This window comes from Leucoraja erinacea, chromosome 12, assembly GCF_028641065.1.
Source record: "Leucoraja erinacea ecotype New England chromosome 12, Leri_hhj_1, whole genome shotgun sequence".
Classification (NCBI taxonomy): domain Eukaryota; kingdom Metazoa; phylum Chordata; class Chondrichthyes; order Rajiformes; family Rajidae; genus Leucoraja; species Leucoraja erinaceus.
In genome coordinates this window covers 25,494,302-25,518,920 of record NC_073388.1, presented here as the reverse complement: position 1 = coordinate 25,518,920, position 24,619 = coordinate 25,494,302, and the positions used below count along the sequence as shown (strand labels likewise).

General features: G+C 41.3%; 1 protein-coding gene across 1 annotated transcript in view; it reads right to left on the bottom strand.

The window, feature by feature from the left end:
* The window catches only part of LOC129702220 (ADP-ribosylation factor-like protein 13B), a 50,234-nt gene extending 40,638 nt beyond the window's left edge, over positions 1-9,596 (bottom strand). Inside the window, exons 1-3 of the mRNA XM_055643874.1 lie at positions 5,466-9,596; positions 4,909-5,054; positions 3,186-3,256 (exon numbers count right to left, since the gene is read on the bottom strand). Coding sequence (XP_055499849.1) covers positions 3,186-3,256; positions 4,909-4,967 — 130 coding nt within the window. The 5' untranslated portion in view covers positions 4,968-5,054; positions 5,466-9,596. The remainder of the gene's footprint in view (positions 1-3,185; positions 3,257-4,908; positions 5,055-5,465) is intronic.
* Positions 9,597-24,619: the final 15,023 nt, after the last annotated feature.

Here is a 24,619-nt window from a genome sequence, read left to right as displayed (position 1 = left end):
ATATTCAGAGGCATTTAAAAACCATTAAAATTGGTTAAAATAATTAAACAATAAAGAAGTAATAATAATAATATTGAATGAATTAAAATAATATCAATACACTACAAACTACATAACAAAAGAAAATGTAAGTATCTAAATAACAAAACTTACCTTTCCCCACCTAATTTAAATTCAAGTTAACAGGGACTTCCATTCTATTCTAGGGTTGACTAATGCAGAAAGGGAGAGGCATTGCGCTGCAAAACCACAACGGAATGAGCTCCCTCTGCAGTACTCAACGTGAAGTGCAGTGACAGATGTGCTTTGATGTATCACTCCATGTATCCTAATCTTACTATATTACTTATGTATGTACCCAAGAGTGATTGAACGCTGGTGACACAAAGGGGGAAATTGAGAATGGGTAAGGAGGGGCCAGATAATCAAGACTTGTGGAAAACTCAATCAGAGACTTAGGATCATATTGTGAATTTGAAGTCTAGGAGGTATGTTGGACCATGTAATCAGTGGTGAGTCAATAGCTCGGTGGGTGAATGCCAGGACTTGAGACAAGGGATTCAGTAACATTGATATTGGTATTGGTTTATTATCGACACATGTACCAAGAAACAATGTAAAAAATGTGTTTGCGTACAATCCAGGAACAGCATACATGAGTACAGTAAAACCCCATGTATGAGTACAACAGGTAGGGCAAAGAGAAAGGAAAGAGTGCAGAATAAAGCGTTACAGAAAAAGTGGATGGGCTACAAGAGGTGGATTGGGAACTATATCCTTATCTGATGAGAATTCCATTCTATAGTCTGATAATATCAGGGAAGAAGCTGGTTTTGTGCTTTGAAGCTTTTGTATCTTTGGGAGAGGGCAGAAGAGGAAATGACTGGGGTGTAAGTGATACTTGATTACATTGGCTGAGTACAGCCATGTGAGGGTAAAGCTCGGAGGAGAGCCTATAAGTAAATATCTTGAAATTATTTGTAGATTCTTTCAGCTGCAAGTTGGGGACTTATTCAGAGAAGCCCCCATTAAATTGCAGCAGAGCAGGTTGCAATATGAACCTGGTTGAGCTGCGAATGCCCTAAGACAAGTACATATCAGGACAATGGGTGTTAATTTCCACCAGCAATCCCAAATTGAGTTTCATTGGGAATTATGTTGTTACATCTGGATCTAACACAGAAATTCGCTCATCTATGAAAACACAATTTGCAACATTAAGAGACTGGCTGCATTTTCTGAGAGGCACAATTCAATCTGAAAATCATCAATATCATTTTCCACTCCAGAAAACATTGACTTTCATACGTGCAGCTCGAAGAAGGTCAATGCCAAGCGACCACATATTTAACCGTGTGTGCTTGAAGACTGACAGATCTGGCCAAGACAGTAGTGTGATTTCTTCTCCTACTTGTTGATGGGATCTGTTCTGCTTCCGTCCCTTTACTTATGTGATGACATTATTTCACCGAAAGTCCTGTCGACCTGCAGGAAATTATGGGCAATATTCTCCTACAGATTCCCGCTGATAAACACAAACTTTGTTTGGACTTGCATGATCACCAGGTTGCTTGCTGCTGATCACAATTTACATGTCTTTTTTAGGATCTGGGCATTACTGACAAGGTACACTGTTTTTGCCCATCTTACATTGCCCTTGAGAAGGTGATGGTGAGCCACCTTCCTAAACTGCTGCAGTTCTGAATGTGATATATTTTAAAATTCGGAGGTAAACCTTCAGGTAATGATTGTGTTCAGTGTGCCATAAATATAGTATGTTTAAATATGGGACACAGGCAAGCCCTATCAGATCATCAGCATTTTAGTTTTTGGAATGAATAAAATATTTTTAGATTAAAACAAAATTAGAAAATATATGTAGCAGTATGAATATACAGTAGGACAATATCTTTCCCAAAACTATTAACATCAACATCATAAAGTGGAGTAGAAATAGTCATAGTTGTACAACATGTAAATAGGCACTTCTTCCTAACTTGTCCATGGCGACCAAGATGCACATAGCTAGTCCAAATGACTTAAATATTCTAATTGTACCTGCAACGTACAACGCCTTCCTATGTCAACTCATTCCATGTAGATTCCACCCTTCCTCTAAAATGTTGCCTCTCAGGTTCCTATTAAAACATTCACTTTTCATTTTAAATCTTTGCCTCTTGTTCCTGATTCGCCAACCCTGTGAAAAAGACTGTGTTCATTCATCCTATCTATGCTTCACATGATTTTATGTAAGGCCATCTAACAGTGGCCTATCTTGCATGTTCCAGTTCAACTACTATACTCATTGCCATGACCGAAGAAGACCAGTATGCCAAAGCTGCCCTATTTCTATGATTTATCAAATCCTACGTCACTGCACCTTTTGGCATTTATTTCCATTATAAATTCTAAGCACACTTATAATTGGAATAGTTAATGCAAACGCGTCACAATGAAACTATTATCAGTGGAGGTGCATGCTACATGTATTGTAGTACATCAAAAAATGCGAAATCAGCTCATGCTACCTGTCAAATAATTTCATGAAATATCTGCATCCACATTAAAAATGGAAATGGATTATGCACACGTATCACACTATAATTATATGCATTCACTGCTGGTTGAGGCACAGCAGCATTTAAAATGATGACTTAATTACATCTGCACACCCTTGACTAATTAATCCCTAGTTCTTAACCCTTTCTCAAATAACTCTTGGTTTCACTGTCCCATGTGTGACACCAAAAGCTATTAAATAAAAATCTGACAAAATTCATATTTCGAGCCTGCATTCATGCATATCCAGTGCAAATATTGTAGTAAACTGAAGAAAAGATGCTCTGTCAGGCTTAGTTCTAGCATTATTCTCCTGTTTTTTTAACTCAATGGAAAAAATATTCAGGAAATGTCCACAGCAGAGAATATGCATAGCTTCTAAAATTTTTTCTCCAAAGGTTTAGTAGTTCACACCCAAGCTTCCCACAATATAAAATGCAATTTCAAGATTGCCATTGTTGGCTGAGTGTTAATTTCATTTAAATTCTGCTTCAATGTAGTCAGTTAATTTTCTCTGCTTTCCCATGAATCAAGGTTTGCACGTGTGACATAAAAGTGATGTAAACTATTAAAATCTATAATTATGTATCTGTCTTGATCGTATCTTAAGGCAATGGTTCATTTACCTTTCTGTATTCCTTTGAGTATTGAAGTTTTCCCTGCATTACTCAGTCCAAGGATCAGCAAAGTGACATTTCTAAAACAGAGATGAACAGTGTGGAAATGCTTAATAGACAAATTTACATAAATTCTGATAGAAATATCAGAAAATAAATTAATATCATGCGGTTATGCCAAATGTGAATGCTTGGAATGACTTGTCACCATGATGAATCAAACCTGATTTATCTACAAAGCATTGTTTTTCTACTCAAGAGCATTCCCGTACTTCAACAAGGCACAGTTGCTCAAATCTAGTTATAATGTAGAGGCACCAAACGTCGTTAATAAATGGGTTACTTTATTCAGGCATAATAGGTTTGAAATAAATACACGTTGATCCTCTAACATAAAGTTGTTGTTGCTGCTGCGAGGCTGTTGCCTCGTTGGCTCGAGCTGAGCTCCTGCTGAGGTGGAAGGACACTCACGAAAAGAGGGAAGAGAGCTGGTCAGCTCGAAGTCAGAGAGAGAGAGAGGGTTGTGCCGGGGTTCATTATATATACAGGACACACCCCTATACCCCGTGACAACTCCTCCCTGCCATTGCCCAGTCATGTGACCCTAGCCCCGACTGCTGAGGGTTTGTGTAGCTAGTGGCCCAAACACCGGGTGCTGCCACAATAACCCCGTAGATGTAATAAGTGCCATGGTTTTCTGCCATCTAAACTCTGTTAATGCCCATTTGCCTAGCTGCCAAGAGTAGCGCAAAGCACTTTTCACAAACATTACTATTTCATTATTTTCCCCCTCCTTCCAAATCCTAATACACTCACAGGAATCTGCTCCCATTGTGTTTTACTGCCTGCTGCTATCCACTAATGCATCAATATTGTGGCACTGTGCCATTTCCACTCTGTTCTTGGATCAGGTATTGATGAATTTACAGATCAGATTAGTTCTCATGATAGAATTGTACAAGCACTCCTTTAAATGATACAGTTCATTATTTTAGCACCAAGATCAATTTGAGTAATACAGGATTTGTGCACAAATCCTCATGCATTGCTGGTCCTGATTCCTGATTAGAACAGTGCCAGTTCTTAGCAACATAGCACAAAATCTTCAGCATGTTTGCAAAAACATCAACCTGATTCAGAAGCCACAAATAGATGTCTCGGGAAATGCCACACCACCAATAGTCCTATCCTGATTCCACATATAAAACACACACCTCTTCCCCAAACACCACCAGCTCCTTCTGGCACCAGTATATTCCTCTATGTATAAAATGTGAGCCAATTTTCTTATTTTCTTCCTTGATGTTCATTACAAAAAGATAATGGCAAAAAAAACGAATTATGACGTGAATGAAGTACATAGGTTTGCTTAGGATATTTCAAAGAAATGGAACCTTTCGTTAATTTTTCTTCAAACCAGCATCAAGATCGGATCGTAATGGCAAGTTATAGATCCTACATGTCTGCATAATAATCAGCATTATAATTTTCCCACTGTAGTTTAATCCCAATCTCAAGATTGATAATTTCATTACATGTGAAGGTCAGTTCCTAAATTCAAAATGTTCTGAAAAAACATAATGGTGAGAGCTCATGACTCATTGAAGTGTGGCGAAGATGCAATTGAAAGAAGATGTAAAATGACTTGTCCATGTCACTTTCCGCTGGTAGATATTCAGTAGCATTACTTATGAGATATTTATTTTATGTCATCAGAGCAGTAATAACTCACCTTATCGGCTCCTGAACTTTCCGAGCCCAGATACAGCAGTTTGCCATCAGGCTGAACATGATTTGGAATTAATGCTTGATGTAGGCCAGTTGGATCATCCAGTTTGGAAAAATGGCTGTCAAACTTATATTTCCTAGATTCAGGAGCTAAAATAAAATAAATCGGGATGAAGAGCAGAATTAAAATCCAAACCAAATTACAGTTAAGAATATTCTCTCAACGCCTATTGTCAAAGCTAATTTTCATATTAATTTATGTTGTCCCTTTTGAATCCTGCTATTCATAGAGATTACAATGGAATTCTACTTCCATTCTGGAAGTCTGTTTGTCCTTGAAATTTTTTCTCTGAATGTACGATGCTAGTTTCAGCTCAGTGCCTTTTGGAACAGCGCAGTACAAACTAATAAATACAGGGGAACATGATGCTGTCAAACACCACCATTAGATTTTGCTGCGAGCACCAAATAAAGCTCTGCTTCTGAGCTGACTATTTATGTACTAGTAAAACTTTGAAAGGCATATTTCCTGAACAAAACATTCCTTTAAATAATACTTACATGGAAAATAGGTCATGCAGCACTTCTTTTGCTTCAGTGCAGTGTGATTCAAAATTGATTTTACGTGGAGTAATTTGCAGTTGGTATCATTTCTGTATGAAATTGTGTCAATTTCTAAATTTGACAGGCCACTTCGGTAGCAGTCCAAGTCAATGTGCCTAATATGTTCCTTATATTCCTAATATTACTTAGATAAGTACCTAATGATGTAATTCATCATGCAATGTACGTTTCATGAATTGGAAAAGAATTATAGAACAGTCACAGAAGAACTTGGAGCAGATCATGCCTAGTTTGTGATTGATTTGTAATTGAAAGGGACACTCTGCTGCAGGAATCTCTAGAAAGCAATGCCAGAATTAAGTGGAGAATGCTCAAATACCTCCCAAAGTACACAGTCAGTGTTTAGATTAGCAAGGAGTACTACTTGCAGCATTTAGGTTCTGAGCTACTTTATTGAGAATCTCAGCGATGATTCTACTCTGCACTTCATCGCTGTAGATTTGAGGACAGCTGTTGCAGATAACATGGAATGTTTGGGTGGTGTGGTAAGAGGCATATAACATGGATATCTACAAAGATCTGAAGTAAGGAGAGTTTCCAGAGATGGCACATTGTACCTGGATCTCTGATGAGCAATGGCTTTGGAAGCTCGGGTTATCTTAGGCAGCAGTAACAGCAGTCTGTGACATTCTGCAGAGTGAGCAGCAACCATGCTCTACTGCTGGGAATGCTCTCTCTCTCGCTCTCTCTCTCGGGAGATGAGGGTCACAATAAGTCTCAAATTCCCAGCCTCCAGTCATCAGCCATATTTCCTAGCTTACTGCTTATCACAGCATTAGAGCGCTCAATAGGTTTTGTATCAAAGAGGAATGATTTAATTTACATTTATATCATTAAGCTGAAGGTGACGTCTTGGGCACTTGGATTTATCAGTGTTCTTAACTTCCCCAGATGGCAGGCAGCCATCACTTGCATTTGTGTTTCCACAGAGAGTATCTTTAATAAGCAGGATATAGAAGGGTTTTGTACATGCTATGTACAGTTTGCCATGGATCATGAGAAGAATTTTATGGTGGTCAATGCCATGTTGTGACTCCCAAATGATGCATTATCCTTAGGATATTTCCAGTAGCCAGCACTTCCCTGAGGGTTGGATTCTAAGCAACTATTTGTATTCACTATTGCCATGGATTTTGACCCCAGAAAACTGCACATGCGTGAAGAAAATGAATTTGACCCGCGTCAAGGGCAATGCGTCATCAACTGCTGTAGCGATTTCAGTGCAGCGTGCTGCATAACCTGGCTGACAGAATATAGCAGCCAGTGCCTGAGGAAGATCTGAAGTCCAGGAAGCAGGCATAGAAGGCCAGTGGAACAGTAAAAATTGTTAAGGTATTGTTTCTGCCTGACATCAGGTGCTCCACCTTCTGACTGAGTGAAGGATTGAGGTATTGTCCAACTAATCAATAAAGAATTCCCTTAAAGAGAGAAGATTCTTCTGATCATTCTCCATAATCATAGTCCCCAAACAACATATCAAGATATTAAGCCCTGCTACAATTATTTAGATGTTTTTTACAACGTTCAGTATTTGTGGATGGATGGCACTCCCTTAATGGACTCTATCTTCTGCACACAATATATTGTACATTGAGGAACTCCACACAGGAGGTATCACTGGTAGAACACAGCTTTCATACTCTAGTCTCACATCAACAGTGAATATTTACCATTGTGCCCCATGCAGCTATCCCAAATATTGATCAGGTTGGCATGCAAAGGGCAGAATGATTCATTGAAGGGTAATGTTTCAAACAAATGAGTCCTCTCTCATTTATTGATGAGAAATCCCTCATGAAATTCTGTGAGGTTCATTTGAAGTCATAAATCAAATGACTATTGGCAGCAGAGCTAGTAGAGCCACTGCCTCACAGTGCTTGAGACCTAGGTTCAATCCTGACATCAAGTGCTGTCTGAGTGGACTCTGATGTTCTGCATGTGATCATGTGTGTGTTCCCAAGTGCTCTGGTTTTCACCCACATCTCACAGGCATGTAGGTTGATAGGTTAATTGGTCACTGTAAATGTGACTGATTGAATTGAGTGGTGGAGAGAGACCCAATTGGCTGAAGGGCCTGTTTTAATGCTGTATGACCCTGACTCAAAGATTACTGTAAGATAAACTTTGTGAAAGAACTGATTAAGCCTCAGCACTAACACAACATGCTCCAAACATTAGAAGTTAATACTGTATTGTAACATCACCCAGCTCTACTCCAATTGGTGTCAGAGGTTATGGGGTGAGGTTACGAGAAGTAGTAGAGGTATCAGAGGTTATAGGGAGAAGGCAGGAGAATAGGGTTAGGAGGGAGAGATAGATCAGCCATGGTTGAATAGCGGAGTACACTTGATGGGCCGAATGGCCTAATTCTACTCCTATCCCTTATGACCTTTTGATCTTGTGAGCTCAAAAACATTTCCTACTATAACTACCTTGCCTAATTTTCTACTTTTCTAATTCTTTCGCACTAAAGCCTTGTTATTTTGCATTTTTTTCCTTTTCATTGCCTTGCAGAATTTAGATGTCATTTATGTACAATTGAGGTTTTCTGTGTTAGACATGAGTCTATATGCCTGCGATACTGTTGCAAGCAAGATTTTCACTGTACCTCACCGTAATTGTGTATTCCACAATAAACTCAACGATGAAACCTGATTGTTTGTGCCGCGTTTATTGCTATATGTAATAGAGGGCTCTTAGAGAAAATAGACATTGAGTCGATGTTTGAGCTCATGTTATAACCTTGTTGATTAACTTTCCCTTGGATTAAGTCCAATAGAGATTGCTATTATAAGTATTGGAAGAGCAGGGTGAAGATCCAGGAATAGGAATCAGCTTCATGCTAGAGGTTATACCAGTCATTGTCAGAATAATTTAGATGCTACGCATGTCAAATTGTTCCATCATTAAATGCAACGAGACAACCCTTTTCATCTGAAAATCATCCATAACTTGCAAGCAACAATCAAAGTTGACCTCCATTGACCTGAAATGCATTAACGTCAACAGGCTTGCTGATTGATGCGTCAAACAGGTAAGCAGTATGCCAGTGATTGTTATGTGAGTGTGACATTTTTTCTGTACTCTGAGATGTTATTTGTACTAGCTAAACATTTATTTGACTAATACTGGTACATTCATTTGGAGCAAAGCAAAGTCAAATTATGCAAATGATACAAATAATGGAAAATTATGATGTTTATATACAAAATTAAACACCTTAGTTCTTCCCCTACTTAGCATTTTTAGGTGGGTTTCAATGACCTATTTCTCTCTGTGGCTGCAATTTCTTTAAATTGGACACAGATGTCCTGATGTATCATAATAAACTGGTCATGGCGCACATTAACTCCAGCCTCCCAGACACCCGTGATCTACTGCAGTTTGCCTATCATCTTCAGAACAGGTCCACAGCAGATCTCCCTGCTTCTCCCTGGCGCTACTCTCATCACTGGAATATCTAGATAACAAGAACGCTTATGTCAGACTCCTATTTATAGATTATAGCTCGATCTTCAACCCAATAATCCAACCAAACTCATCTCCAAACACCTTAGCACTTCCCTCTGCAACTGGGTCTTCGACCATAATTCGCAGATTTTCAGTGAGAATAGGCGGCAAAGCATCCTCCACAATAATTCTCAGCCTCTAACTGTACATCCTATATACTCATGAACATGTGACTAAATTTGTTTCCAACTCCATTTACAAGTTTGCAGGAAATGAGGTGGCATGCATGCCCCAGACAGGATCAATGATGCCAAAGTGGAGATGTGGAAACATCTTCAAGTTCAATGTTCTGAGGAAACAAATTTCACCAACAATTTTTCCTGGACCAATCTATGGCCAAGAAAGCACACCTCAGTCTACTTCCTCAAAAAAATAAGGAAGTTTGGTACGTCCACAACAATTTTTACCAACTTCTACAGATGCATTGTAGAACGCATCCTATCAGAATGCATTACTGGTTGGTTTGGCAACAACTCTGGTCCAAAACCACAAGAAATTGCAGAGAGTTGCAGAGAGCTGCAGAGAAACCAGCCTTGCCCTCACCCCCCAGCCCCCATCTACACTTGGAAGGCAGCTAACATAATCAAGGAACATTTTCATCCATCATTCCCTCTCCAATCATGAGGAAGTTACAAAAGCTTGAAAGCACATTACATCAGATTCAGGGACAACTTCTTCCCCACTATTAACAGACTATGGAACAATCCTTTAATAAGATAGGGTGCACTCTCAACCTACCTCATTGCAAACCTTGTTTTTTTTTAATATTTGCATTGTAACTGTAATGCTTTAACATTCTATATTTGCACTCTGGTATTTTTCTCTTTGCACTACATGTTGTATTTGTTTATGGCTTGATTGTAGTCATGTATAGTATGATGTGACTGATTGGCATGTAAACTAAACTTTTCATTGTATCTCGGTACACATAAGATTAATAAACCAATATCTATACCAATGAACGACCAGCTTTTGGTATTATTGGTTACCCATTAAAATAATAACTGTTGAAATTACAACGAGGGTACAAATATCATATTATTTGGGAAACCAAAGAGCAAAATAATTTAGTTGCCTAGCATCCCTGCAGAGGTATTGTTTTTATACTTTTCAGACAGAACTATGCGGAGAGTGATTACACCTGCCTGCTGTCACCCTAAATTTAACTGTTATTCAACTACATCCAACATAAAGAATAACACATTTAAAATCCCAGGGTCTTTCAAGGAAGTATTAGAAATTGACATTTATAAATTGAAGGAATCATGACTATCTTATTTTTAAACTCAGTTAGAAATTATTTTTGTTTTAGAATTACCTGAACTCACCTACTCTTGTAAACTGTTCCTGTGAAGATAATCACATTCAAAGTAGGTCATCGCTGATGTTTAATCTAAACGGAGAGCAAGATGATCAACTTAAACACTGGAATATTTAAAGTGATTGAATTCATCATTACTCGGAATATTACAAGAGTAATCCTGTTGTCTGTTGACCTGAACTTGTTCACTGTAACAAGCACATCCACGTATGCTAACTGTAATCCGGATTTTTATAATTCCCTTGTTAATCCCACTGGGGGAGGGTAAGGGGGTAAATGTGGAGAAATGGGACACATGCACACTGCGGTTCTTTTTCTTTCCTCTCTTACCAAATTTTACAAAATAATTCCCCCTGTTGTTAGACTATTATTGATAAAAAAGAAGATTCAGTCAAAAGGCTGTTATTTAACTATGTCATGGACTCTAGTAACTTCAGAGAGATTTTCTTGGTTGTGTTAATTTCATTCAACATTAACGACGCAGTGGTGCTGCTTTCCAACGGGAACGGTGACGGACGCACACAGACATCTCTGTCGTCCAGTTCCTGCGGACTTCCGCCGCTGGAATTATAGGATTTTGGTGTGCTTTATCATAATTTCCTACAATGCTATGTACTTCAGTGATCGCAACTACTACTGAAGTGCAATTGTCCCCCCCCCCACCCCCCCCCCCCCCCCCCCCCCCGCCCGCCCCCCCCCCCCCCCCCCCCCCCCCACCGCCGACTTTCAATAGCACCACTTCCAAACTACGACATTAGGAGAAAAATCGATTTCTAATTTTGTGCTAGTTTTGTTAAGGATTGGACACTCATTAATTTTGTCACTATTCAAGATAATAGATATGTATTAACTTCCAAAAGAATTAAACATACAGTGATAGTAATTACACGTATTATTAGGGCCACACCTAATTTATAAGATAACAAAGAGTTTTAAATTTAATACCTGGCAAGTTTTGTTGAATTCTGAAATACTTGTTTTTACACTTATCTTTATATAATTTGGAGATACACCTTCTGATCCATCATGAACTTTGATTTTAATAGGAACTAGACAAAGTGCAGACCCGTTGGGTCTGCTCCTCCAAATGCAATATTCCACCACTCACACGTTCCACACGTTCCCCCAACGCAATATTCCACCACTCACACGTTCCCCCAACACAACCCGTTCCCCCAACACAATATTCCCAGCACTCCCTCCCCCTCCTCTTCACCCTCCCTCTTCTTTCCCCTCTCCTCCTGCCCTCCCCCAATCCCTCCCTCACCTCTCCATTCCTCTCCTTTCCCCTCCCACAGTCACTCTATAACTACTCTCCCCTCCCTATCCCCGTTCTATCCCCCTATCTCCCACTTACCTCCCCCTATCCCCCCCCCTCCTCCCTCCCCCACTACCCTCCTCTCCCTCTATTCCCACACTCCCTACCCCCCCACACACCCCCTCCTCTCCCTCTATTCCCCTCATCCCCAACTCTCCCTCCTCACCCTCCCCCACCTTCCCCCCCCTCTCCATCCCTACCAACTCCTCTCCCTCAATCCCCCCACTCTCCCTCTTCACCCCCCAGATCTTTATCCTCCCAGCCCCCCCCCCCCCCCCATCCCTTCCTCACCTCTCCCTCCCTCTCCTTTCCCCTACCCTCAGTTGCTCCCTTCCTCCCTCCATAAAAAGCAGCATCTGCAGTTCCTTCCTCAACAGGTCATTCATTGTTAGCTGTGTTTAGTCCCATTGACTTGACGATTGGACCAGTTTGCATTATGTGTGCGTGTGTGCAAGTTACTCAAATTCGGTGCAAACTACTCGGCCACCCTGTAACCTGACTCTCCCTCCCTCTCTCTGCCCACTCCGGCTCAGCCGCTGCTCGGCCTATCCCTTTCCTGCCCGACTGCCCACTGCTGCCGCTTGGCCCTTCCCCACCCTGCCCACCCACCCTCTGCTGCTGCTTGGCCCGTGCCCACCCACCTACTTGCTTGCCCGCCTGTTGCTGCCGCTCAGCCCGTGCCCACCCACCTACTTGCCTGCCCGCCTGTTGCTGCTGCTTGGCCCGTGCCCACCCACCTACTTGCTTGCCCGCCTGTTGCTGCCGCTCAGCCCGTGCCCACCCACCTACCTGCCTGCCTGCTCGCTGCCGGGGGAGGGGGGATGGAGTTGGGTTTCGTCACGGTGGGCACCATGAGTTTCGATGAGCTGGTGGAGAAGATCTCCTCTGAGAGAGCGGTGAGGGTGAGTTACCGCAGCGGCAGAGGAGGAGACGGACGGTCACAGCCATTCACCTGGGAGATGGGTAGACGGGACTGCTATTGCCGCAGAGGGTGGGCGAGGGAGAGGGGTGAGTGAGGAAGAGTCAGGCGGTACCAGGGCCTCCACTGACACCCCACCCGCAGCCGCCGCTGGTGGGGGAGACGGTAGACAAGTTAATGTGAGGAGGGGAGAGAGGAGTTTGTGAGTGAGGCAGGAGGGGCTGTGGTGCAGGAAGGGGCGTCATCACCCCGGCCTTGGCATTGACTGACAGAAGAAGAAACCAATCTGCGCATGTGCGGTTTTAAAGATTTTTAAACCTTAATAACTTTAAAAAATATACAAAAGCTTGTTGCACTTGCAGCACAGGAGAATGGTGAGTCAGGTGGCGCAAAATCGTAGCGCTATCATGTACCGTTTTTGAGCAGATAGAAAATCTATGCAAACCGGAAGAGCACAAGATCAGAGTTTATCTATAGATGGTTCCTATACATTTTATCACAGGTATATTTTGATTGATTGAAATGATTTGATTGGTGATACTTATCTAGGCCTAAATACAAAAATTAAAATGTGCCAGCAATAATTACTATGAGCATTTTGTACAGAATTGGTAATCTTTTATGAAAACATTTAATCAATTCTATTGATAGGTCATCAAGCTGAAATGTAAATTGAAAAGCAAAAGATTGCAGATGCTAGAACTCTTAAATAAAAACAGAACATGTTGAAAATACTCAGCAGATCAGGCAGCAATATAGAAATAAATAGTTAACATATTGTGTTGGTGAGATTTTGGTTCTTCCCTTCTGCACAAATGCTGCCTGACCTGCTCTGCGTTTCTAGCATATTCTATTTTTATGTCAAACTTCAGGATCCACAGTATTTAGCCTTTGTTTCAATAATTTATTTATCGTTTAAGCAAGTTCCTCAACAATGTTCTTGAAGAAAAAGGCCAACCGATGACTAGTCATCTACGACAAAGCTGTTAGGCCAAAGACATGGACAGAGGCAACCTATCTAACAAAGGAAGGTAGATAAAAATGCTGGATAAACTCAGCGCGTGAGACAGCATCTATGGAGCGAAGGAATAGGTGACGTTTCGGGTCGAGACCCTTCCTCAGACTCTATCTAACAATGGATATCTTTTTTGCCTTTGCTTAAATATTGTCTCTACAAAACTCCATCTTTTCTGAAGAAATTAAGACAGCATAAATGAATATTAATTCATTCCTTACATTTAAAACCAGAGATTTTGAAATTCATAATATCTGATCAAAACATTGGGCCTGTATAATTCTGCTATAATGCATGTTATCATAACTCCACCCCCCAAAAATCAGCCTATCCTTGCCTGAGGTCATCTTTTGCTGGACCTAATTTGTCCTGTTTTTTAGCTTCCAGATGTTTTCTCCACTCTCCCCTACTACAACAATGTGAAGAAGGGTCCCACCCCAAAACCTCACTTATCCAGGGGTTCTCCAGAGAAGCTGCCTGGCCCGCTGAGTTACTCCAGCTTTGTGTGTATAAAATGGACTAGCAATCACTTCTATTGACACTTGTGCAATGGTACTCTGATAAACAATGTAACATACAGCTTTTAGCATTTTAGCTTGCAGTAATAAAATTAAACATTGCTACTGAAAAGACCTCTATTTTTAAAAATCCTTCAGGAAGAATAACTTTGTTATTGTGAGTCAGAAAATCTCTAGACCCCTAAACAGACAGGAAGGAGGGAGGAAGGAATCTTCATACCATTGGGTTGTAAGCTACAGAAAGGTTAGTATGGGACTAGGAAGAGGGTTAGCAACTGGATGATCCAGTAGGCCTTGGCAGACTGAGTGCAAGCATTCAGCCAAATGGTCATCGAGTTTTTGCTTGGTTTTGCCGATGTTCAGCAGGTCACATCAGGAATATTGGATGCAGTAGATGAGGTTAGAGGAGGTGCACGTGAATCTCTAACCTTGAATAAAAAGAAATAGAATAGTGGTAACTATGATTTATTTGACTATGACTTAAAGACACTAATAAGAATAAAATGTTTGCTATAATTATTATTTCTTCTTCCTTGGGACAGTCTAGCTTTAGTGTGAGGCATTTGCATCTACTTGCTTCCCCACGCTTAATATTCCTCTGTTATCAATTTGTTGACTTTTCTGAATTACAAATAGATGAAAAATAAAATTAATAAACCATATCATACTGTGAAAAATCCCCACTAGAGGGTGCCTTAAGGCAGTGAAATAAGATTTACAAACCATTAATTTTCGTCTTATTGAGGAACAATTCCCCCTGGGGAAACTTAGATAGATATGGGGTAACAAACTGTTTACTTAAAACTATTTGAGTAGCTTTATTAATAGCTGGATAAATCAAGGTAATCGAGCAGGTAAAATCACAAATTTTCAATGGAAGGATTTAATTTTATTCCAATATGCATTCAGATCTGATCAGCACTACCATGGCATCATCATAACTTTTGTGTCCATCAGTTTATTCTTTCTGAAACACAAGAGTAGTCACCCACAGAGAAAAGGACCTGTCCCACGAGCATGCGACTGCATGTGGCAAGCGCGACCTAACGTGGTCGCTTGAGCCGTATGGCCTCGCGGGGGCCGGTCCCACTTCGATCGCCGGAGCCGTATGGAGTTGTGCGGAGCTGGTCCCGACATCGCGCGGGGCTCCGAAAAACTGACAGTGTTCAAAAATTCCGCGCAGCAACGGCCTGCCGGCCCACAGCCGCATTGAGGCCGTACGCACTGCCTCGACGGGCATACGCAGCGTCTCGACACCGGACGCAGCGTCTTGATGTCGTACGTCACGCGTGAACGTCCCGCGGACTTCGCTCAAGCTTCACATCACTCACTCAACCTCCGCGCGGCCCCCGCTTCCAGTTTGGTCGCGCTCGCCACATGCAGTCACATGCTTGTGGGACCGGCCCTGTACAGGGGTCACTCAACCTCCGCGCGACCCCCGCGCGGCCCCCGCTTCCGGTTTGGTCGCGCTTGCCGCATGCAGTTGCTTGCTCGTGGGACAGGCCCTTAAAGATTCTTCATGCTGTATGTTCAAAGACTTCAAGATCAAGGACTTCAATTAACTTAAACTATGGCAAATAAGTCAAACAATGAAACATTTGAGCTTGGATAAGGAACCAAATGCAGAGTTACCCTTATGCCCAAGGAATCAGATTCAGAAATCTTAAGAGATGGCAACGGCATGGAATTACCTGTTAGTTCTTGAGTGTGATGACTCTCCCAGGAATATATATGCAGATACGTAAGCATTAAACAAATATATGTAATTATTGAGCTGGGGTTTGAAAACCTGTAACACACATTTACCAGTAGTTTCCCCAAATTGTTCTGTGTTCCCTGCAAATAGTGGTTAAGCCATTTTATTTTGATTCATTATTTTCACATTTCTACGTTTGATAATGCAAAAAAACACAAATTCATTCAAAATGAACAGATGTATACTTTCTGTAATAATATCAATAATTTGATCTATTTATTAACTATATCAAAAGGACATTTTATTGACCATCTAACTTTTTTTTCTCATTTCTCACCCCTTTTGTAGTTTAGCACAGTTTGACATGCCCACCGAGTCTATCTATCTCCACAGGGAAAGTGCAGATAAGAAAAAGCAAGGCCTGCAACAAAGTAGATTGGAAGATCAGGAATTCATTCTGAGCACATGAGAGGTCTGGTCAACAACCTGCTAACAGCAGTGACAATGCTGTTCTTGAACACGATGGTCTATTGCTTCAAGCTTTTGAACCTTCTGGTAGAGGGGAGACAAGACAATAACTGGGTTGTGAGTGCTCCATGATGATGTTACCTGCTTTCCTGTGGCTGTGTGAAGAGTAAATCAAATCGATGGTGGGAAGAAGATGGTTTGTGTGATGAACTCAGCTCTCTGCAACCCTCTGCAATTTCTTGTGGACTTGGGCAGAACAGATGCCAAACCAAGTTGTGATGAATCCAGGTTGGTTGTTTTCTATGTAGGAAGGAACTGCAGATGCTGGTTTAAACCAAAGATAGACACAAAATGCTGAAGTAACTCATTGGAACAGGCAGCATCTCTGGAAAGACGGAATGGGTGATGTTTTGGGTCGAGAGCCTTCTATGTTGCATCTATAGAAATTGATATGAGTTGTTGAGATGTTGAATTTCCTTAGTCCTGAGGAAATCGAAGTATTGATGTGCTTTCTAGGACATAGCATCAATGTGGTTCTACAAGCACACATTGTCGCTGATGTTTATACCCAGGAACTAGAAGCTCTCGACAATCTCCTTTGGTACAGACTCAGATGTGCACTCCACCCTGAAGTCGACTGATCAGCCCTTTTGTAATACTGATATTGAAGGAGAGGTTATTGTCCATTAAACTCTCAATCTCCTACCTGTAGCTTGTCTTATCATTGTTTGAGATCCGGCTCATATATGTCAACTCCAAGTATGCAAATGGAGTTAGAGTAGTATTTGGTCACATAGCCTTGAGTGTATAAGTGTTACAGCAAGGGGCTGAGAGCACAGCCTTGTGGGGCACTGGTGGCAAGAATTAACGTGGAGGATATTTTTGTCACCTATCCGTACTGATTGCTGATCTATAGGTCAGGAAGTCAAGGATCCAATTGTAGAAGTGTGTGTTGAACCTTAAGTCCAGGGGTTTGGAGATGAGATTGTTTAGAATTATTGTGTTGAAGGCAGAGCTATAGTCAATAAATAGGAGTTGCAGTGGGTATTCTTGTTCCAGGAATGAGTGTAAGGCCAAGGAGATGGTGTCTGAAATGGACCTGATGCAGCGGTCAGTGGATCAAGTCTAGCTGGGAGACTGGAGTGCCATAACCAGACTCTTGAAGCATTTCATGAAGGTGGATGCAAGAGCCACGGATCGTAGTCAATAAGACATGCTACCATTTTCCTCTTTGGTACCAGGATGATTGTAGTCTTCTTAAAGCAAGTGTGAACCTGCAAGCTGTCCACACAGGTTCTGAGGACACAGCCAGGATTCAATAAGGCTAGTCGCTTTCCATGGAAGGCCGGTCTGACTGTGGGTACCGGTGCACTCAAGACTGACGGGGTTGGTGACATAATTCCAATGTCCTTCTATTCAAAATGAACATGAAATGCATTGAGTGTAGGAAGGAGCTGCTGATGCTGGTTTACACCGAAGATAGACAGAAAATGCTGGAGTAACTCAGCGGATCCGGCAGCATCCCTGAAGAAAAGGAATAGGTGAAACCCAAAACATCACGTATTCCTTTTCTCCAGAGATGCTATCTGATCCACTGGATTACTCCAGCATGGAATACATTGAGGTTGGCGAGGAGGGATCTTTGCTGCCTGTGATTCTGCCTGATTTTGCTTTGAATCTTAGGTCCAGGTGTTTGGAGATGAGATTGTTTAAAATTATTGTGTTGAAGACAGAACTAATAATTAAAATGTGTGCTTTATCACAATCGACAGGTGTCTTTTTGGTTGGTCTGGAACTATAGCTTGGTTTAGAATTGTCTCTTGGAGTCCCTGAAGATTTTCTGTACCTAGAATTCCTACACAGGTTGGGATCGCCCAACTTGATCATCTCAGACCTCACTAATGAGTGGATCTCGTGCTTCATCATTGGAGTTTCCCCATTGGAGTTGTCGAAATGACTTGTGTTTAAGAAGGAACTGCAGATGCTGGAGAATCGAAGGTACACAAAAAAGCTGGAGAAACTCAGCGGGTGCAGCAGCATCTATGGAGCAAAGGAAATAGGCAACGTTTCGGGCCGAAACCCTTCTTCAGAAGAAATGACTTGTTTGGCTCGCAGTCCTAACATGCTTATTGATGAAGTTTGTAACAGGATAAATATTTAGGTTGGCTGCTGAATCCTTGAATATGAACCAATCCACCAACTGAAAACAGCCACACAGGAACTCACCTGTTATTTCAGATCAGCATTGTATAACAATACTTAAATAGCTGAAACTAGTTAACTGAAATCAGTTGCCTCAGACACTGTTGGACTAGGCTGTACCAGTCTCATCAAGGGATTCATAGTGTGCAGTGTTAAATTAGTGGATTAATTTAAGTTAGGGATTTTATGTGGAAATGGCAATGTTGCAGTTTTATATTTATGTAAATAAATACAATTAAGTTTAATTAAATTTAGGCAGACATAGCAGGGCAGTTGATGTGTTGCAGGTGGAGTATGTGGAAGTTAATGGAAATCATGGTATTGCATTGAAACCTTATTTGTGGCAAGTATTTGCAGCTGAAGGAGTTCTGTCTCAGAATTTATGACCTTACGATAGAGAGCCAGACACAGCAGTTTTCTCAGGAGGATCAAGTTTTGCAAGATGCAGTCAGAGCCTTAAGCCGTAAATTCTGAAGATCTGGTCATTCAAAAGAGACAGGAAAGTGTGTCTATGAGTGAGGCAGAAAAGGGGATACAGCGTTTGCATTTCAAAGCCACAGCCCATTTATTGTCCAGCTGATACACCGTGTGGACAAGAGCAGAGACTGGAGGGAAGACAAGCAATTGATTATAGCATGGTGATACAGGAGACTATTTAAGTGAAATAGTCATGGGGATGAATACTGCTTCATGATGGTTCGTCCTAAAGGCTGTGTTTTCTGGCCAGAACTAGGATTGAGGACATGTTCTTGTGCTGTGAGCTGAAGAGAACCATGGAGTGGAAGCTGCGAACCTCGTGGGGACCAGTGACATAGATAGGACAAAGAAGGAAGATTTTGCAAAGAGGTACAAGCAGCTACAGTCTATATTATAAATCAGAACCAAATAATTCATATTTTTTGCATTAATCTCAGGATCAGCAAGGTCACCAAAATGGACTATGTATCTTTGAAATTGATGTGAGTGAAATGAGTTTCATTTCATGGGACGCTGACATCAGTACTGGGGAAAGAAGGAACAGTTCCATTGGGACTAGCTTCCCTTGATTCGGCAGGGACCAAGCCTGCATCTTAAATTAAACTTCTCGATGATAAATGTTTTAACCTATATAGTAATGGGCCTGTCCCACTTGGGCGATTTTTCAAGCGACTGCTGGCAACTGTCAGAGTGGAACAGACACACACATCGCTTCCTTCATCAGCCCGTTATGCAGGTGAGGGACAGGGGAAGCGGGGGGAGTGCTGTCTGAGTGAAATTCACACGGTGCAAAGCCAATGTGATACAACCACACACTGCGATGAACAGGAAGATTGGCGCTGTAATTAAGAAGGTGAAAGCACAGTGTACGGGAAAGGTCATGCAAGTCCTTTAAAAGAGGGGGTTCAGCGGGCATTTAACATTACCGGTCTGTTCTCCTTGGTTCTGAAAACTCATGCTTATGTTTTTTTCCCCAATGAGCCAATGAAAATGACAGGTCAGCAAAGGCGATTAAACAAAACTACCTACGACTACCTCGACTACCCATAACTATTTGACGACCCCACTACCACTGCACCCACGACTACAAAATTATCAATTATCTCCATGGCAACAAATTGTCGGTCGCAGAAAATTTTGCTATACGTTGAAAATATTTGCACCGACCATACTGAGGTCGCGACTATTTCCCAGAAGGCGGGAACTGCTCGCGACCATGAAGGAGACTCACCAGAGACCACCAGCGAACATGTGGCGACCATGTGGCGAGCGCAGAGTCTCCTGCATTCGCCTAAAAAGTCACCTAAGTGGGACAGGCCCTTTAGTGGGACAGGCCCATAAGGAAGGGAATTTTGGTGGGGGGAAATTTAAAGTTAAAGGGAAGGGACAAGGTAATAGTGTAAAGTAGCAAAATGAGAAATGATAATCAATGCATACAAACATAAGAGTATACCTCCAATGAGGGTGATGATACTAAGGAAAATAATATGAATACTAAATTGAAGGGTTCTTTGTAAAAATGTATGCAGCTCTCATAACTGGACAGCTAAATTAATGGGACAATAGAAATAAATGGGTACAAGTTAGAGCTATTGTAAAGGCAGAGTTATCAAGGTTGGGAATTGCATATTCCAGAAAGACAAAATGCAAGAGGAAAGGTAGCCCTGATAATAGCTGATGGAATAAAGACAGTGGAGTGCAAGGATGTTAGCCCAGAAAATCAAGATGAAAAAACTCAGAAATACCAATGGACAGAAAGCACTGGTCCAAGGTGTCGATAAATCTCAGGTATGTGTAGTACAGTAGGATGTAGCAGAAAACGGGAAATAAGAGTTGAATAAAGCAAGAGTAATACAATAGATATGGAGGACTTTCAGCTCCATATATATTGGGCAAAACAAACAAACAGTGGTAGTGTGATGGATAAAATAATGGAGAGCATGGAAAATGCTTTTCCTGATCAACAGGTTGAGGAACATGAGAAGACCGTGTAGATATTTTAAATATACTGCTTTGCAATGTGTAGGGATTAATTAATAACATTCAATTACACATTTTCCAGAAGGGGTCACTCACTGCAATCAGGAACCACAAGCCCTGGTTACAATTCTCTCATCATCAGCTTAAATGCACAAAACCGAATGCAATACATGCACTGCCAACCTTTCTCATATATCATAGAAACATAGAAAATAGGTGCAGGAGTAGGACATTCAGCCCTTCGAGCCTGCACCACCATTCAATATGATGATGGCTGATCATCCAACTCGGTATCCTGTACCTGCCTTCTCTCCATATCCCTTTAGCCACAAGGGCCACATCTAACTCCCTCTTAAATATAGCCTTTGAACTAGCCTCAACTACTTTCTGTGGCAGAGAATTCACAGATTCACCGCTCTCTGTGTGAAAAAAAAAATTCTCATCTCGGTCCTAAAGGATTTCCCCCTTATCCTTAAACTGTGACCCCTTGTCCTGGACTTCCCCAACATCGGGAATAATCTTCCTGCATCTAGCCTGTCCAACCCCTTAAGAATTTTGTACGTTTCTATAAGATCCCCCCTCATTCTTCTAAATTCCAGCGAGTACAAGCTGAGTCTATCCAGTCTTTCTTCATATGAAAGTCCTGCCATCCCAGGAATCCGTCTGGTGAACCTTCTCTGTACTCCCTCTATGGCAAGAATGTCTTTCCTCAAATTAGGAGACCAAAACTGTACGCAATACTCCAGGTGTGGTCTCACCAAGGCCCTGTACAACTGCAGTAGAACCTCCCTGTTCCTATACTCCAATCCTTTTGCTATAAATGCTAACATACCATTCGCTTTCTTCACTGCCTGCTGCACCTGCATGCCCACTTTCAATGACTGGTGTACCATGACACCCAGGTCTCGCTGCATCTCCCCTTTTCCTAATCGGCCGCATTCAGATAATAGTCTACTTTCCTGTTCTTGCCACCAAAGTGGATAACCTCACATTTATCCACATTATACTGCATCTGCCATGCATTTTTCCACTCACCCAAATATCCAAGTCACCTTGCAGCCTCCTAGCATCCTCCTCACAACTAACACTGCCCCCCAGCTTTGTGTCATCCGCAAACTTGGAGATGTTGCATTCAATTCCCTCATCCAAATCATTAATATATATTGTAAATAGCTGGGGTCCCAGCACTGAGCCTTGCGGTACCCCACTGGTCACTGCCTGCCATTCTGAAAAGGACCCGTTTACTCCTACTCTTTGCTTCCTGTCTGCCAGCCAGTCGTCTATCCACATCAATACTGAACCCCCAATACTGTGTGCTTTATGTTTTTAAACTAATCTCTTATGTGGGACCTTGTCGAAAGCCTTCTGAAAGTCCAGATATAACCCATCCACTGGTTCTCCCTTATCCACTCTAGTAGTTACATCCTCGAAAAATCCTATAAGATTCGTCAGACATGAATTACCGTTCATAAGTCCATGCTGACTTTGTCCAATGATTTCACCACTTTCCAAATGTGCTGCTATCCCATCTTTAATAACTGATTCTAGCATTTTACCCACTACCGGTGTTAGACTAACTGGTCTGTAATTCCCCGTTTTCTCTCTCCCTCCCTTTTTAATAAGTGGGGTTACATTAGCTACCCTCCAATCCTCAGGAACTACTCCAGAATCTAAAGAGCATTGAAAAATTATCACTAATGCATCCAATGTTTCTGGGGCTACTTCCTTAAGTACTCTGGGATGCAGCCTATCTGGCCCTGGGGATTTATCGGCCTTTAATCCATTCAATTTACCTAACACCACTTCCCGACTAACCTGGATTTTACTCAGTTCCTCCATCCCATTTGACCCCCGGTCCACTGCTATTTCTGACAGATTATTTACGTCTTCCTTAGTGAAGACAGAACCAAAGTAGTTATTCATTTGGTCTGCCATGTTCTTGTTCCCCATGATCAATTCAATTGGTCTGCTATGTCCTTGTTCCCCATGATCAATATCATACATCTATCTTGATTTGATATCTTTAACCCTACATCTCATGGATCATTTACTTATAGAGACAACAGTGGACCTTAATTACATCACATTTGTATAGTTTAAATGGTTTAAAAAATCTGTTTAGTTCACTAAAGGGAGAGGGAGTAGGAGAGAGAGGGACACTTCCCTGCTAGTCAGGCTTCCCGCACCACTCAGGTTAGTCAACACTTGTGCAAAATGAAGTAAAACTCCATCTGCAGCCCAGAAAAATCTGACACAAGTCCAATATGTTAATTTATTATTATAGAACAGTACAGAACAGCACAAAACACAGGCCCTTTGATCCACACAGTCTGTGCCGCCCATGATGCCGAGACTATCTCATATCTACCTGCATATAATCCATATCCCTTCCATTCCATGCATATCCATATGCCTATCCAAAAGTCTCTTAAATGCACTATCATATCTGTCTGAACCACCACCCCCAGCAACACATCCCAGGCATTCACTGCTGTCTGTGTAATAAAACAAAACTTGCCCTGCACATTTCCTTTAAACATTGCCCTTCTCACCTTAAAGTTAAGCTCAATAGTATTTGATTTTTCCATCTTGGGAAAAAGGTTCTGATAGTCTAGCCCAGGGGTGGGGAACCTGCAGCCTTCTAGGCCATTATGTGCAGCCTTTTGTATGAATCAAAATTTGTAGAACAAATCCTTTTAATTTTATTAATGTTTTTGTTCGTCTTTTATTATTTTAATTTTAATCTTAAAATGAACGTATTTAAAATACCAAAGAGTACAAGGAGATTCAACGAAATAATCCTATATCTAATTGAAGTTTCTTGGATGCGGCCTTATTAGATTACAGCTAACTTAATGCAGCCTTCCAACATGAATAGGTTCCCCACCCTTGGTCTAGCCTATCTACACCTCTCGTTATTTTATATACTTCTGTCAGGTCACTCCACAACCTCTAGTGTTCCAAAGAAAACAATTCAAGTCTGTCCTACCGCTCCCTGAAGCTAATACCCACTATTCCAGGGGTTATTCTGATAATGCTCCTCTGCACTTTCCAAAACCACAATATTCTTCCTATAATGGGGATGACCAGAACTGCACACAATACTCCAAATGCAGACTAACCAAATATAAAGCTTTAATTTATGCCAGTCGGCCCAGTTTCATGACATTCCTTATTTATGATTCAGAGGCTCCAACATGTGTGTTTGACATTTGCTGACATATGAAAAGAGCAGGAAGAGAGGAGAAGTCTCAAAACTTATACTGTGTGCTTATTAGTCAAAGGGTAATGATGTTTGAGAATCAGGAAGGTTAAAACTTGAGAGATTAAAAATAAATATTATTTTGATCTCACTAAGATCCCAGTGCAAGATTTTGATAATATAGAAATCTAGAAAAATTTACCCAGCAACCCTGGGATATTATGTTCCTCAGAAGACTAAGGATGTCTGGTATGTCTCCGCTGACGAAAGATTGAAAGTATGTACCTCCAGATTCAGGAACAGCTTATTCGCCTTTTTCAAATATCAGATATTGAATGGCCCTCCCATAAGCTAGGGTGAGGTACTGATCTTCCAACCTATCTCATTGTAGTCCTTGTACTTTTCATATTTGCACTATAACACTATAACGCTGTAATACTATATTCTGCACGTTTTATTTTCTTT